Genomic DNA, 17200 nt, shown 5'->3' with positions numbered 1-17200 from the left:
TAAAATGCAATCCCTGAAAAGTAAATCGTTGATCCTTTCGATATTTGATCCTTTTGCCTGTTGTTTGAACGATATTTTCTTTCGTAACACGATGCGATTAATAATAATTTCAGCACTATAAAAAAAGAAATTCCATCGCAATGCCTTGTGAGCGTTTTCATCGCTGTACCATCAATGTACTGCTAATCGCAACAACTGTTCAACGGGTATTAACATTATGTCTATATATATATCCGACTCAAATCACACACGATACCAATCGCCATTTAATGCTTCGTTTTATTCAGCTCAACTCTTCGAGCTCGATAGAAGTATTTTGAATTATGCTCGGGTTAACTCGAAGGAAAATAACATTATTATTTTCTATCAAAATAAACGAAAATTAACGTTGAAACGATAAACAAACGATAATTACGAAGAAGGAGATAGAAAGACTTATTTATTAAGAGAAAGAATTCCAATAACTTACTAAAAACATCAAAATGCTTTATTTTAATTACAATTTGTAATTGATATTTTGTATGATTAAGAAAAAATCGTGTTTATTCGTGGTGTATTTACCGCCACATTTTGAATTTAAGATTCTGACATATTCTAACGAACATCTCGAAACTCTCGAAAAATTGATTCTCGCGAACGAGACTGCGTGGAATATTCATAGACGAAATTGTGGCAAGAATACAAGCATAGCTAATGGATGTTGTATAACAACTTGATGATACACTCGCGAGATTTATACATTTACCACATGTAGTCTAACTCGTAGAATCATTCTGATACATACTTGTACTTTAACGATACGAATAAAACTATTATTTTCTTTACATTTACAGAGGGAAATCGATTAATATCCAACTTTTGTAAATCGCTTGTTGTACTCGAGTACGTTTATGTATCAAGATCACAAATTAGAGATTCGCCTCTAGAAAATGTGCGTGATGACTTTTTATCCCCTACGTTTTGCTTTCTCTTCCGGTTGATCACCCCATCCGCTGCATCCATCATCCTCAAGATTTGAGTTTGATCAGAGCAATCAACCGGTGCAACAGATATATCTCTGACAGCTCTGAACTTGCCGCAATTATTCAGGTGTTCGTTTTCCAAACGGAAAAAATTCCATACAAATCTCCTATTAGGAAGGAGCAGCAATTACTTTGAAATCAAAATTGTACGTGTAATCGATCTTTATGCGTGACAACTTCGAACGTGATAAAATGATGGATAAATACGAGCTTGAAAGCATAAATTAAACCATTAGTTGACTTAACATGCGAAACATGCAAGTTAGTATACAGTATACAAATAAGGAAAAAAGAATTCATTTCATTGATAAATGGAGGCTATACATTGTATATATATACATATATATATATATACACACACACATGAAAATGATTATGTTTACAAATTAAAGTATACAAGAATAAAAGATGCAATTACAAGATGACAATTTCAATGATCACGAAACGCCGTCCTTTCATCATCGTCGTTGTTCGTACGATCCATAAGATGTATAGCAGCCTTCGGTTCATCGTGCTCATTGCGTCTGTAAGGCCCTATGGAGATATCTCGGACAGCTCGAAATTTGCCTACATTGTATAGGTGTTCGTTTTCCAGACGAAAATAATTCCATATGTACCTTCTATCAACTGATTAGTAAGGCGAATTGATACATAATATTTCTTATGATAAATAAAAACGTTTACGTAATTACTGATGATAAATCGACAATAATAAAATATTACTTAAACATTTAACGAAGACCGAAAAAAAAAAAATTAATGCGATTAATGAAATACACGATGGAATAAATAAAACAGGGATAAAAATTAAAAACAAACAAAAATTTTATTTTGTTGTTTATTATGATTTATTAGTTGTTTCACTTAGTCAACATCGCTTTATAAATCTTGCGTGACTGAAATGTAAAATGATTTTAAATTTCATGCAAACGAAAAATGTCATCAAGCTTGTCTAAAAATGAGACTACATAACGATGTGCAGTATGAAATAGATCATACATGGATGTACAGCCAAAATCGCAATTTCTAAAAATATGTCTATGTTGCTAACGCTATCAACTTACTTTTAACTTACCTGAACACTTCCAATGGCGCAATTATAGACACCATTAAATCTGCATGTACGTATCCCATTTCGGTGAGAGATAACGAAAATGCCCAACCAAAACGGAGTATGAAATCTTCGATTATTGCAAAATAATAATAGTACTACAACATAATATAAATATTACTGCATAGATATAAAATTACTATCTTAATTTATATAAACGATCAAACTTACCGGAGAGGAATAAACAATTTCTTCCCTTAGAAATTTATTTTCTCCTGCATTATTGTCGAACAATCCCCAATCTAATTTTATATCCCATGTATACGTGAAACAAGAACTCATAATACTTACGATTATCCATAAATAAAAATAGGGATTTTCGGTAGACATCACGTAATACTCTGCAAGGTAGTAATTACTCTAGACGTATTATAATTTTTTCGTTATGTTAATTATTCTTAAAGATACTTACTAGCGTTAGTTAAATATAAATAAGAAAATACTACAACGAAGAAACTAGTAGCATATTTCGCAGCATTTACAAGGTGAGGAAAGGCTTCCTTTGTATCTCTATATCGCCGTAGACACTGTGCAAATCGAAACCATGCTGGCAAACAAGCTACAAATAATCTCATTGATAATTCGCGCATTATACAAGTTTCTGCATCTACCAAAAAATACATCGATTAGGTAATTACTAACTTCTGTTGAGCTTGAGTAAAATTATAATTTACAATATCTAATTACGAACCAGTGACGTCGGTCCACGAAGAATTTTGCACATAAAAGCAAACGAAATATTGAAAATCTAAGAAAACAGTATTTAGCGAATTAAGTTGATCAGCAAGCCAGAAGTCAGCAAATCCGACATAGAAAAATGGAGCGCAAAATATTCTACCCAAGACACGGAGTGCCCAAAATCTAGCTTCATAACGTAATGTTTTTGTTGGATTGAACAAAAACAAAACTAGTAATATATACAACAACATCTGAAACATAACTTACATATATCTTTTAATAATTTTATATGTTACAAAGACTTACAGGCTGAACAAATGGTGGTATTCCTAACGTTTCACTGTATAAAAATCCCAAAATTGATAGAGACCAAACCAATCCAAATACGCTAGCCATTTCAATAATGTGCTAAAAATATATTATATATGTCAGTAACTTACATACATAACATTTACAAAGTATACAACCTGTTCCGATAAGTGATTACGGGGATCCAGTTCAAATATTAAAACGTGATTTACACCGGAAGATCTCCATCCATATACATTAATTCCCATGAGAAAAAGGAATTGAATCATAAGAAGTGGTCCACGATATAATCTACACAAAACTCGCCAATTATTGTTGTCGCTATAACGTGCACCTATCAAATGATACAAATATTAAAAACTTCTTTATACGTGCGTTGCATGTGTCTGGCTACCTGAAAGTACCACTGCTATAAGAAGAACCACAAAAGCCCCTGAAAAAAGTCCCACTTTGAATGTAATCCATGGAGAAAGCTGTTCTCCGAGTGGAGGGACTCTTAAACGTTTCATAGCACGTTGTCTGTCACCATGTTCTAAATCTCTGGTAACCAATGCTTCTGTTTCTGCGATGAGTCTGTCTATGTCTTTGTGCGTGTGAAATAACGCTGTATCTACATGCTCTGCTCTCCATTTTGCTCCAAGATCTATATTTAAAAGCTAACGTAACAATTTTCTATTAAATATTGTAAATACATACTTTTATATACATTGGTTGTTTTTACTCACTTTATCGTGTTTTTTTAATATCTTTCTAAATCCAGTAAAATTAAGATTCTGGTAATTTTGAAGTAAAATGAGAAAAAGATAAAATTCAGAAAAAGCTAATTTCAGTTCTTGAAGTTTTCGTGCTGAAACTGGCTTTTTGTGCAGAATATTGTTACGGTAACGGATTTTACGACTTCCCTGTACCTGCTCAGAAACTGACAGAATTTCACTTAATTCATTGTTGAGGGTTGCAAATCTACGTGTTGCTTCTGCTAATTTTTCTAACGAAATAGACAAATAATTAATACATTTTTTAATTAATATTGTAAGTAAATTAAATAATTACTGCAAGAATGAAAAATGAAAATTAATGAAAAATTTACCTGAATAAAACGTATTTATCTTTGCCAATTCCTTATCACAATAGTGAAAAAATTGTTCGTCAAATTTGCTAAAATAACGTTCTAATATATGGGATTCCGTTATATCTGCAGCTGGTGCTTGTTCTACTGCAGCATAGAGCAATGCTTTCATTTCCTATAAAATAGTATTTTTATTTTAATATACATTTCTTAAAACGTTTGATTATCAACTACCAATTTATAAAGTTGACATTAGATCGAAAATAAATATTTCTAATTCTTTTACCTCGTAATTTATATATTGTTTTCTCCATTCTGGTGTAATATGAGCACTTAAGTGCTCTGTGAATTTCATTTTTTAATGAATCAATTAATTCGACAATTGTAGTGTTCAAATTTCACCGACTGTAGCAGTGCACATATATCACGATTAATTGTATACGAAGGAGGATAATAATCATAAATTATTTTAGAAAAAACATGTTAAGCATACGATAGATACCTTTACGTAGAATTTCTTTGAGGTTATAGAATATACATATACTACATTATATTATAATATTATCATATTTTGTACGCCTCATCGAATTTTGAACATTCATATTGTTGTTTTAATTAATGGCATTAAAGTTAGTACGTCCTTATATTATAAATGTTAATATTTTATATATATAGTTTTTTAATTGATAGAAAAGCAATATTCAGAAATAAGATTATCATGTCAACGAGATTAACTTTTTCGGGATATAAACAAATGCGATGGGTAATTAAGAACATTTATATTAATACATTGTTCTTATAGGAATAATCATAGCTTATTATTTTCCATTACTAAGTAATATAAGTTTATGTCTTATTTTTTTTATTTTATATCAATTAACATTTTATATTACTAAGTATATATATGGAAGCACAAATTTAGATATTGCTTTCGTTTTATTAGTTCTCAACAAAACAAAAAATGGAAGTTATAGATAATGTGAATGAATTACTTTTAAATCATAGACTTAAACATAAAGAACACCCAGGTATATTAAAACCTAGACAAGTAGAGCAACCAAGTTGGCTTGTAGACGCAGTTCAAAACATTCTACAAGGTAACAAGCTTAAAAAAATATGTTGTATATCACTAATATAAGATTTTATGATTGTTATATTTAAATATTTCAAATATTAACTTTATATTTTTACAGATAGAACCATTTCATTACAAGGCATATCTGCAAGCGGTCAAAAATTAGCAGCACATCTACATAATCGACAGATTCCACCAGAAAAGAAAGATATTCGTTTGAAAATGAAAGAAGTTCAGTCAAGACTTAACCAACATGAAATGCAAGATCCAAATGACGATGATAAATTTGAAAACTCAAAAGCTAAAAAGCTTCTTAAAACTATTCTTTATAATTGGACACCAATTAAATACGATCCTTACACAAGCTTAGCATATTTAGTTAATAGAAGTATGCCTGAATATTCTGTTTTGTATAAAATTTTCAACGAAATTGTTAATAATGACAAAAATTTCACGCCAAAGACATTATTTGATTTTGGTTCGGGTACTGGAACAGTTATGTGGTAAGACATAATATACATAAAAATTATTTTTCTTTCTTCTAAAGGTATCGAAGTAAAAATATTGAGGGAATATAAATCTAATTTCACTAGGGCAGCCTCAAAATTCTGGGTTAATTCTATTAAGGAGTATTATTGCATTGATATTTCTAAAGATATGCATGAATTGTCTGAATACCTCATAAAAAGAGCTATACCACAAGTTGAATCAAGATATATTTTCTATCGACAATTTTTTCCTGCATCTCCAATTGTAAGAATATAACTTATATCGTATTAAAATATCTAAAACAGAGTTTAGAGATGTTGTTTCTATTGTAGCCAACTTACGATATTGTAGTGAGTGCGTACTCTTTATTCGAATTACCACATCAAAAGTCTCGTCTTGAAATAATTTCAAAATTATGGCATAAGACAGAACGGTATTTGATTATTATAGAACGAGGAACGAAAGCTGGATTCAAAGTAAGCTATACACACTCTTAAAAATGTAATTGATTTTAAATAATGTATTTATAGCTAATCACTTTATTTTAAATAGCTAGTTAACGAAGCACGAGAATTTATACTGCATTCTAAAAAAGCCAATGATGTTCATGTATTTTCACCTGTAAGTATTAATATAACCATCATCTTATGGTAGACATTAATTTAACATATAATATTAACATTTTAGTGCCCTCACGATACAGAGTGTCCTAGATATACGACAGATAACACTCCTTGTAATTTTGAAATTACTTACCTAACATTACCTATTGGTGGAACCTCGATATATAAACGTGAACGTTACTCGTATGTGGTACTAAAAAAAGGTACTTTAGCACGATATTAGATAATAATGTCAGTTATATGTAATAATCTAGGAACAATAAATAAAATTTCCAGTATATATTTCTTTTTTAAAAATGTATAATTTTTTAGGTAACCGTCCCGAAAATGATTGTAAGTGGCCTCGAATTGTCAGACAAGTATTGAAACGTTCTAGACACGTTATATGCCGTATGTGTACATCTTCCGGAAAATTAGAAGAACAAATTTTTACCACGTGGAAAAGTGGAAAGTGTGTATTATCTAAGTTTTAAAAAATGTATTATAAAAGAATTTCAGTGACGTTAATATAATGTTTTACTTTTTTAGAAATACATATCGTTGTGCAAGGAGTAGCGAATGGGGTGATCGTCTACCTTTTGAAATCGTAAAAGTAGAGGGAGAGGAAAATGTAGAACAAGAAGAAGAAATAGAAAAAGAGAAAGAACATACATGAAATAATTTATGCGTAATTTAGTCACAATAAAAAATATTTGATTATATTTATGTTTGACTGTGTTCGCAGAGAGACGCGTCTGCGGTGTGACTCAGCAACGAGAATCATAAATTCTCGTCTCGATTAGTATCGTCACTACGAATAAACCGATTCCCTACTTCGATTACAATTATAGGAATATTTAGATGGAATCTGACACAGGATTGTAAAGTTTAAATAGCTGTATATTTGACAAAGAACACCTTCGGAGATTGAATGTGCGAATGAATGTTCAGTGTACACGGGACGGTACCGTTTTACTGCGTGTCTTGTGCGGAAAGCTGAGTGTAAGCGATATATGTGGAAAAGATGAAAATTTGAGATGGACGAGCCTAGAACATGGGACAAGCGGATTAGTCAATTGAAAATTTCGGTGAAGAAGTAAGGGTAACGGTCATCGTTGTTAATTGGTTGGAAGAACCGATAGGAAAAAATGAGAACTGACCGCCCCAAACCGAAGCCCCCAAACGTAGATACGGAGCGTACTCTCGAGTGACGAACTCGGAAATCGCGCGTGTCCCAACATTTAATCGTTAGTTACAGTTAACAAAACCGGGGAGCGCCTCGGTAATGCATCGTAAGAATAAGGGATTCGACGGCAAACATTAAACCTTATTTCAGACAGATTTTAGGCAGAACAGGCAGAATTAGTGGTAATAAAGATTAATTTTCGACACGGCAGTAACGACTTCTCGGGGATTATTGCTGGTCCGAGTGAATGTGTTAAGGGAAACATAGACGGAGAAATAAGACGGGAGAAGAAGATACATGGCATCTTTAGAAAATTAGAAACGGCTACTCTCGAACGGTTGTTGTGGCTGAAGAAATGACCGAGTGTTTATTGACTGGATCGCGGTACGGAACAATTTATTTGATCTTTTCAGTTTCATGCTTGATGCTCCTTTTATTTACTACGATAAAATTTACTCCTAAAAAGAGAATACTCCGATAAAATTAATTAATTTATTTATTTAGAAATCACGGGTACAAGCTCTATATTTGTACAATGAAGAGAAATACTCGTAATAAAGAATGACAGATATACGACAAAGAAAACAAAAAAAAAAAAAGAAATATAAATATATAAGAGAAAAGACGAACAAAGCAAGTTATGCTATAGTAACTCGTTAAGAGTCAAATAATAGCAACGCCGGTCGCCTGAACTTATAGTAAGATCTAGAGAAGATATCGACTCGTTCAAAAATACTACAATACTTGCATGGTTCAGGAACTCTGAGATCGTTGGAAAAAAGGAATAAACTCGAAAGACCACGGTATAAAGAACAAGCATTGGAATTACTAAGTCGAAGTAATTGAAGGACCTGTCAATGTAATTATTAATGATTTTAAATAAAAAGAAAACAGCAACTTCCGCTTTTTCCAGTGTGCTTCTAAAAATTAATCTTGTTATTTACAGCTAGATATCGTTAATATGTATAACTTTCACTAATATTAATAAATTATTCCACTCATGATGCGCGTATAATGGTTGAACCGTATTTAAATTGTATAAGATTGCTTTCAAATACTACTCTTCGTATCCAACGATCTTTCATTTTGCGGCCAGAAGATAACCGTATTAAGCTGTATCATAAAACTGTTATTCAACAAGTTTTAATCGAAGATACAACTTAAAGCTATTATCTTCTGTCCGCAAAATGAAAAATCGTTGGATACGAAGAGGGGTATTTAAAAGCCGTTTGCAGGCTGGACCACGGCCAGTTTTGCGTGCACAACAGTACAGCAAATTTCTCCAGATGTAAGGTAAGATCGATTTAAGGATACGAATAAATGTATCAGACAAATTGTCGCTTTAGTAATTTTTAATAATCTAAATTCAATGTAATTGAATGTGTTTCTATATCGATTTGCACTTTATCTAACTTTAAAACAAATTCTCTAAATTAATCATTGATAAATTATTGCGCTATAAATTATTTGAACGCTATAAATTTATTATTCATAGATTTTAATTGTATTTTTTTGATTCGTTCGAAAAATATTATTTATCAAGACGATACAAGACAAAAGAAAATACGTTGAAAAGGGAGACAGTTGCATAGGAAACTTTAGAAAGTAGTTTACAATAACGAAAATTTGATTTCGTCGTATGATTCACGAAATACTTAAATAGCGAAGATAAAGGGGCTGTTTTAATAAAAGAGGAAGAGGACAAAAAGTACAATTGGTCGCGATAATATCGTTGATACTATTGTGTATCGCAGACATGGAATCAGTGATCGAAGATGGAATTGGAATATATCGAAAGAGATGACACGTTTGGAAAAAGAATAAAAACGCCTAAGTGTATACACCGATTACGCAAAGAGTTATGAAACAACGAAAGTGAGAGCATGTTTCGGCCTTTCCGTGTAACTTTCTCTCACGAGTCTGTGTGCATGCCCACTTTCTTCCTCAAAAGCGCGGTGCAAACCCACGTTTCAAAATAGTCGGAAACGGCAATCGAGGTGAGAGTCTCGTTTAATCACTTTCCCTTACCGAAACTATTGCAAGCGTATTTTTAAAAGTTTTTTTATGAAAATGTATCGATATGAAACGTTATATTCCGCTAAAGATATTATATAATTGATATAGTATATGCAGTCTAGAATTTATTTATGCAACACTGGTCTTTCGGGTTGACTTTTTTTTTTTTTTTTTTTTCTCAAGTGATCTCAGATTTTCTATCCCCGTTACTAGAATAGGCAACTTACTACGCAAATAATATCTCCGAAGCAGCTGGTTTCATAAGTTAAGGCAATCAGCGTTGTTCATATAACGTAACTTCATTTTTTCATCTTTACTTCCTTTGTTGTACATTCGTTATTCATTATCGTTCCTCGTGCCGTAGGGTTTGCGGTCGTGATTTGCTAAATAAATAAACAAATACATTTGTGTTAAAATATCGAGTACCTTGTAAAGTAAACTTATAACGGTATTTATTTTGTTCGCAGTATGTTTTCCACGGTGGTGTTATGTATAATACTACTCTTACTGCTACTATATCTAGGATCGCGGAAACCGAAAGGATATCCTCCAGGTGTTTATATTCTCTAACTTATATTTCCCTTAATTTATACATTTTTAACTTCCTGCCCCAAGCCGATTATCAATTAGTAAAAAAAGAAATCGAATAAAAATATTATTTTCAACAATTCGATAAATATTAAGAAGAACGCGGTCGGTGTATGTCTAATTTTTAAGGATTTTAGGTCCAAAATGGTGGCCAATTTTGGGTTGCGCCATCGAACTGATTCGTCTTCGCAAGAAAACTGGTTACATGTTCAAGACCTGTTTCTCTTTATGTAAGAAATATGGACCAGTGGTCGGTCTGAAAATCGGCGTGAACCGTATCGTGATACTAAATGATTATGAGAGCATTCGAACAATGTTCGCTAACGAAGATTGCGATGGAAGACCGTTTGGTCTACTTTACGATGTGCGAACTTCCGGTTGTAGGAGAGGTAACTTCATCAGCATCAACATTTTCATTAGTTATCTAATTAAATCATAATTCATTTTTTATTTATGTATTTGGATCTTTTCGATTCAAGGATTAATTCTCGTGGATGGAAATTTGTGGATCGAACAAAGAAGATTCGTGTTGAAACATCTCCGTGACCTCGGCTTCGGTCGGCAAGACATGGCTGTGATAATACAAGAAGAGTGCCGATCGCTCGTTGAACACATCAAAAAGTTAATCAGCGACGAACGTAATAATCGAATTAACGAATCTAAAATGTATTGCAATAATAACGAGTATGACAATGGACAGATACATCGATTAATTGAAAAAGATAAGGCGAACGAGTCAGAAATAATGGAGAAGCGTACAACGAGTGAAAAGCAACTAAAAGCCTCGGATTTGTACGTAAATGCTTACGAATACGTGAAAATCAAGATGGCTCAATCCCATCGTGGAACGATAATTCCAATGAACGACGTGTTTGGAATTACAGTACTCAATACTTTGTGGAGAATGATAGCTGGTAAAAGGTTGTTCACTGTCTCTGTTACCTCCAAGTATTATCTTATTTGATAGTTGAAATATCGATCCGGTCTCATTGAAAGATCAAACAGTTTTTCAATAACAAAATTTATATTCGAGATATCTGATTCAGGTTTAATATCGGTGACGAGGAGCTAACTTATTTCCAACGAATTCTGACACAGGCTTTAACGGAAATCGATATGTTAGGAGCACCGTTTGGTCATTTTCCGCTATTGAGATTTATCGCGCCAGAAATGTCCGGTTACAAATCGTTCGTGGAGATTCATCAACAACTTTGGGAGTACTTCAAGGTAAACGAAATACCATTTCAATACCGAATGTCAATTATAGGAGAAGCTAAGTAATATGATTATAGGATGAACTGGATAATCATAAGAACGGCTTTGTACCAGACTCGCCGCGAGATTTAATGGACGTATATCTAACTGTTTTGAACTCTAAAAATTATAACAACACGTTTTCAGGTATTTGAACATTAGAGATACGTTTTAAGAGTAATATTTCATTTAAATCGATTGTAATTATATTGAATTATGTTTCAGAATCTCAATTGCTTGCCATTTGTATGGACTTATTTACAGCAGGCTCAGAAACTACGTCCAAAGGTCTTTGCTTTTGTTTCTTATATTTAGTGCTATTCCCAAAAGTACAGAAAAAGGCACACGAAGAAATAGATAGAGTGATCGGACGTAACAGACTTCCAACTCTAGAAGATCGAACGAGGTGATTCAGAAAGACAAAATTTGACAAAAATTCGATTCTAAGATTGCTATTAGAAAATGTAATATTTTTTATTGATCGTCTGTATAAAATGTAATTAATTATCTCACTTTAGAATGACGTATATGAACGCCATCGTCTTGGAATCATTGAGATTCTTCGCAGGACAAGCGTTAAATGTCCCACATAGAGCACAAAGAGATACCACGATATTGGGTCATACGATACCAAAAGTAAGTATCTGATGCGACGAAAGATATCGAGTACGAAACAATAAAAATCTTTAAGCAAGTAATATAGCTAACGCTATTTTAGAATACGATGCTTTTGGTAAATTTCAATAGAGTATTAATGGATGAATCATGGGGTGATCCCGAAAACTTCCGACCAGAAAGATTTATAGACAAAAGTGGTAATATTACTACGCCGCCCACGTACTTGCCATTTGGCTTCGGTACATATTTCAACATTATGAGACGTAATCGTTTTCTTTTTTTTAATAATCATATGTTTAACACTGTTGTCTTTTTTTTTTTTTTCTACAATAGGCAGACGTCGTTGTATGGGGGAAAATTTAGCTAGAAGCAATACATTTATTATAGCTACTACTCTGTTACAAGCATTCACATTTTCCACAGTACCTGGAGAAGAACCATCGACAGAAGATTTAGTCGATGGAGTCACCATTAGTCCTAAACCATTCAGGGTAATGGTTTCTTTAAGGACGTAATTAAGTACGAAAGCGTTTAAAATAATTTCACTCAAAAGTAATGGCAATTTTTAATCGACTCAATCCTTATACGGTTTAATTGATATCAATAAATTATTATGAAAATAATATCTTCGTTAATGTAAACTTATAATGCAGTATATGTAGCAAATAGCGTACAGTAATTACAATAGTCCTAAGTAAGCGTATATTTTAATGTTTAAAAAATAAAGTGTATCGAGTAAAGTATATTTTAATGTTCAAAAAAATATATTTTATTTTATATGAAAATACATGTGTGTGTATATATTTATGTATGTATATATATTTATAATAATATATATTTATATAAGAAGCTATACGAAATAAATAATACATATACGAGAACCATACAAACTTCAAATCACCGTTCACTTTTTAATATATAACAAGTATTCGAATCTCTTGACATTAATAATATTTCTTTAATAATATATTACAGAAAGTATATAAATTGCACATAATTACACATATTACAAATGTATATTTGTTTAACGATTTTTCCTTGTTTTACGAAAAGATAAATCACTTGTTTGTTCCACTGACCTTAACATTTCTTAAAATAGTCTGGCACTTATTTTTATCGCGATGTTAAGTATATGACATTCCTATTCGCATTAATAGTATTGTGCGAGAGATTCAAGTCACAGAAACTTCCTTGCTCACTTACTAGAAATACCTACATAAAATTATAAGTGGTGTTTCGATCTTTGATAAATGAAATAATATATTGACTACGCAGGTACTGTTTCGATTAGAGAATTGGTAAAATTGGTAAAAAATTTCGTAGGTTGCTCGAAAACGTATCTCAGAAAAAGAATTTTTGCTAATAAAGAACTTATATTTATATCGTCCCGTTATACGTAATGACGATTCATCTTTTAAAAACAAAATTTTGTTAAACTCACTTTCTAAATTAAAATCAGATCTACTAAAATATTATATAAGCTATCTCTCATGGTGGACGGTGAAAAATAATCTTTAATCTATAATCTATCAAGATACGATGACACGAAAATAAAATTAAAAATAATTTAATAATTAACTTATATTATCCCTGTAAATGATGCCGAAAAAATTTTCGAAATATTTTTTCCGAAGGTCAACTAGGATGATCTTCGACTATATGAATCTGTTAATATAAAAAATGAAAAATAAATGTGAAAATCTGTGTAAATTTTACTTACATAACATTTATAAATACAACGACATTCTTTACTGACAAATGTTACCTCAGATAAGATAGCCCAATTTTCACTTTCGCTGTGTACTGTCAAACGAAGTATCAATATTTTCCCTAATTTTGGATCTACTGTTCCTTGAGCAATCCCAAGTGCATCAAACTTTCCTAATTATAAACAGCGTTATATATATTATTAATTACATATGCCTATTCATATAATATTGTACAATACCTATAATAACATAACCATCCTCGGTAATGTCATTACTGTTTCTATTCATGGATGCAGATATCTTTGTAAAGACCTCTACTGTAGTGTTATAAAATTTATCGGATGGATGCTCAGGATTTCCACTTCTAAATAAGTACCTGCGTTACAAAAGTTAACGTCGTAATTACTCGTTGCATAAAATATGATACATGTTTAAAATACCTTTTTATAAAAATAGGATGGGAAAATTTGAATTTTAAATGGTCTCCAGGTTGCGGCAAAAGACCCCAAAAGAATGATTCACCTTTATAGGCCTTTTGTAATGTATATTGTTTGTAAGGTTTAATTTGCGTTTCTACTATCGCTTCTGGATTTTCGTGCGCATAATATAATGTTATTTTTCCAAATTGTTTATCCTAAACGTAACATTTATAATAGCTATAGAATATAGAAAGAAAACCAGAAATATCATACGTGTAATTGTTTTCCTCTTAATATATGTACCTTCAATTTCTGTACTTTTCCTTTCAGCGAGGAGTGTGTTCCTATATGTTGAAAAAGCGAAGGTTTGTAGTGAACCCATAATTCTGCTTTAGCCATTTTACAATGTTTCTAAAATATACAAAACATTGATTAACATAAATACATTACATACAAACATAAATGTCTTTAAAAGATATTTCTTCCTAATTCGCTATTAAGTGTATACACTTACACTATCTTTGTCAAGACTACAAACTTTAGTTGATACCAAATGATCTAATAACCAGTCAACTGGTTTATCGTTATGAAACATTAAAAAAAATTGTATCAACCATGGCAGTTCTGCACATTTAAATAACTTTCCTGATAAAAAAAATTATGAATATAAAACAAAGCAATTAATTTTAGCAATTAACGTATCAATATCGATATAACATACCAATAAATCCTAATTGACAAAAGTCCAAAACAAACCAATTCTCTTTAGTTGCTATCTTTTGTAGTGCAAAAGATTTCATTGTTGTTATAAAATTCTTTTTAGCTAAAATATCATCTTCTAGTTGTACGTAAAATGTTCCTTTTGTCTGAGCGTATGACATAAGAAATGCAAAATCTAAATTTTGCTTTGACCTCCAAACAACTCTTTGGTGGTCATCGCCTAAAGTGTCGCGCAATTTGGATAAATCTGGGTAATAAGATGCAGATGGAGATATTACATCAATTACACCAGCTTCAAATTCGGTTGGGAACCTAAGATATAAACAAATAAATTAGATATATTAATAAACGCATAGCATCAAACATTGCTATTTTTTACATATAACTTACTGAACTTCAATTTGTTTTGCAACATACGTTACATATTCCAAATCCGTCTGTAAAAATATATATGAATGATACATAGATAAAAATAGGTATAGTGCAATATTTCAAGGCAACTTTGTTATCTTACAAATACTTACTTCTGCAATTAACACGATAATTAAGGTATCTGCTGTCTCCACAGAATTCATGCGATCTAGTAAATTTTTAAGTGTTGCCATTAAATAACTTTGTACTTCTCTTTTAACTGTTGGTACACCAAGTACCATGCTAACTCCAGTGCGACCTTTACTCTGTACAAATGCTGGACGTAGACTATTAGGATCGTTCAAAAAATGAGGAAGAAAGTTATATATAGATGGCAATTTTATGTTGGTCACATTTGATGTAGCATTGTTAAGTAGAAATTGAAGATCTGGCAAAATGTGATTGTTCTCTATTAATTGCAATAACTGATGTGACAATAAATTTATTTCTTCTTGACTTGTAATATATTTAGCATGTAAATGTTCCAATTTAGCTTGTAATTCTGCGATACTATTTTGCAAGACTGTTTCTTCATGCAACTCTGATGGTGATAAAAGGTTTAGAATGGCGCATGGTATTAATACTATTGAAAGTATGATCAAACATCGTCTTCTTATGGGTGTCAGAGCTACAAAATGAGGCGTCATCTTCTTGATACTAAATTCTACATGGTTATAATCATAATCTTGTGGAATAAAAACAAATTCTCAATGATATCACATTATAAGTTCACACCATGGGGAACCTAAAATATATTGATATATGTAAATGCATCGTAATTAAACAACATAAAAGCTGAAAAAATAGAAAATCATGAAAATCTAAATGACATTAGAAATGAAAGATTAAAGTAACATCAAATTTCAGATAACACAAAAGAGCAGATAATAAATTAAAAATTATATATTTATCATTATCTATAAAAATTATGTATGAAATATGAAAAAGGTAAACAAATTGTTTACAGATATACGATCATTTCCAATATTGTACATTGAAAAGGAAAGCATCATCTGCACCAAAAACAAGAAAGAAAAGAACATGACAGGAATATATCTACTATGCCTTTAGTGTTTTGTTTACCGAAGATTAATATTTACCATGAAACATCATATAGTCTTCAATTCTTCGGATAATGACAAAGCAAAACTTATGAGACTTACTAGATTTAACGAATATCATTATCGATTATAAAGTGTTCATTTTAGACCGGTAGTTTTCTTCGATGAAAACCAGTATTATTTTCTTTTAATCGACAGTAGCATTTTGTTAATAACCTGTAAACTTGACTTTTTCTAAATATTATACTTTATTTGACCAGAGATTTGATTATATTGTGCTATTTTCAATTAATGTCCAATATAATCTCGGTAAAGACAATTTTCTTACTCGAAATTGTTCAAGGAAAAATATTTCGGTCGATCGTTTCAATTCGTTCTGATTCATTTTACCACTAACGCGTCATTCGATTTTTTCATTCTCTTTCTAATGTATATCACGTATTTTTATGTAAAAATCGTATAAATTATATATTATGGTAAATTACTAACATTGGTTCTACATACGTATTATAGCATAACCTATTTTACTACAACAATACAAATTGGAGAGTAGCAGCACCAATAGTAGTGATACTTGTCAATTTTTTAATAAAATGATAAAAAGACCAAAAATGTAAATTAAAATGTACTCTTTTTACAGCATACTTTTCAATTGATTGGAAAAATAAACTTGTTCATAATTTTAGAAAACAATAAATGAATAATTTTCAATACACTACAGAACAGTTAATCGAAAGTTGTATTCAAATTTGAAATAACTCATTTCGATACAAATTATCTATAAAATAATATAGATATATAGATATTCAAGTTACATAGATACTCAATTTGAATCGAAAGTTTACATCGTGCGCATGAAGTCTAGT

At 31.2% G+C, this 17200-nt stretch overlaps 4 protein-coding genes across 9 annotated transcripts; 2 read left to right on the top strand and 2 right to left on the bottom strand.

The window, feature by feature from the left end:
- Positions 1 to 465: 465 nt before the first annotated feature.
- On the bottom strand, positions 466 to 4611 carry LOC139998246 (solute carrier family 53 member 1). The gene is made up of 11 exons (XM_072022661.1): positions 4473 to 4611; positions 4208 to 4361; positions 3846 to 4105; positions 3515 to 3776; positions 3279 to 3454; positions 3118 to 3219; positions 2825 to 3062; positions 2546 to 2740; positions 2305 to 2474; positions 2098 to 2231; positions 466 to 1129 (listed from the first exon to the last, which is right to left on the bottom strand). The coding sequence occupies exons 1-11, from the start codon at positions 4539 to 4541 to the stop codon at positions 889 to 891; spliced, it is 2001 nt and encodes a 666-aa protein (XP_071878762.1). The 5' UTR covers positions 4542 to 4611; the 3' UTR covers positions 466 to 888.
- Positions 4612 to 4792: 181 nt separating this feature from the next.
- LOC139998250 (ribosome assembly protein METTL17, mitochondrial) lies at positions 4793 to 7074 on the top strand. The gene is made up of 9 exons (XM_072022672.1): positions 4793 to 4949; positions 5130 to 5283; positions 5380 to 5764; positions 5855 to 6014; positions 6083 to 6226; positions 6303 to 6371; positions 6438 to 6576; positions 6686 to 6824; positions 6902 to 7074. The coding sequence occupies exons 1-9, from the start codon at positions 4839 to 4841 to the stop codon at positions 7026 to 7028; spliced, it is 1428 nt and encodes a 475-aa protein (XP_071878773.1). The 5' UTR covers positions 4793 to 4838; the 3' UTR covers positions 7029 to 7074.
- A 1630-nt stretch (positions 7075 to 8704) lies between these two features.
- Positions 8705 to 12754, top strand: Cyp303a1 (Probable cytochrome P450 303a1). The gene is made up of 10 exons (XM_072022664.1): positions 8705 to 8831; positions 10022 to 10107; positions 10280 to 10531; positions 10622 to 11063; positions 11189 to 11369; positions 11435 to 11543; positions 11622 to 11802; positions 11915 to 12032; positions 12115 to 12253; positions 12348 to 12754. The coding sequence occupies exons 2-10, from the start codon at positions 10023 to 10025 to the stop codon at positions 12527 to 12529; spliced, it is 1689 nt and encodes a 562-aa protein (XP_071878765.1). The 5' UTR covers positions 8705 to 8831; position 10022; the 3' UTR covers positions 12530 to 12754.
- A 133-nt stretch (positions 12755 to 12887) lies between these two features.
- Positions 12888 to 17050, bottom strand: Mgat4a (alpha-1,3-mannosyl-glycoprotein 4-beta-N-acetylglucosaminyltransferase a). 6 transcript variants are annotated; one of them, XM_072022666.1, is made up of 11 exons: positions 16663 to 17049; positions 16374 to 16550; positions 15387 to 16018; positions 15253 to 15299; positions 14864 to 15174; positions 14657 to 14787; positions 14446 to 14553; positions 14164 to 14357; positions 13963 to 14099; positions 13771 to 13895; positions 12888 to 13679 (listed from the first exon to the last, which is right to left on the bottom strand). In XM_072022666.1, the coding sequence occupies exons 3-11, from the start codon at positions 15918 to 15920 to the stop codon at positions 13650 to 13652; spliced, it is 1617 nt and encodes a 538-aa protein (XP_071878767.1). In that variant the 5' UTR covers positions 15921 to 16018; positions 16374 to 16550; positions 16663 to 17049; the 3' UTR covers positions 12888 to 13649. The 6 variants fall into 6 exon arrangements, with proteins under 6 accessions (XP_071878767.1, XP_071878768.1, XP_071878769.1 ...); XM_072022667.1 differs by having other exon boundaries at positions 16437 to 17050; XM_072022668.1 differs by lacking the exon at positions 16374 to 16550 and having other exon boundaries at positions 16663 to 17050.
- Positions 17051 to 17200: the final 150 nt, after the last annotated feature.

The sequence above is a fragment of the Bombus fervidus genome, chromosome 2 (genome assembly GCF_041682495.2).
Source record: "Bombus fervidus isolate BK054 chromosome 2, iyBomFerv1, whole genome shotgun sequence".
NCBI lineage: Eukaryota > Metazoa > Arthropoda > Insecta > Hymenoptera > Apidae > Bombus > Bombus fervidus.
The sequence above is the reverse complement of the archived record's forward strand: the minus strand, read 5'-3'. Positions and strand labels throughout refer to the sequence as shown.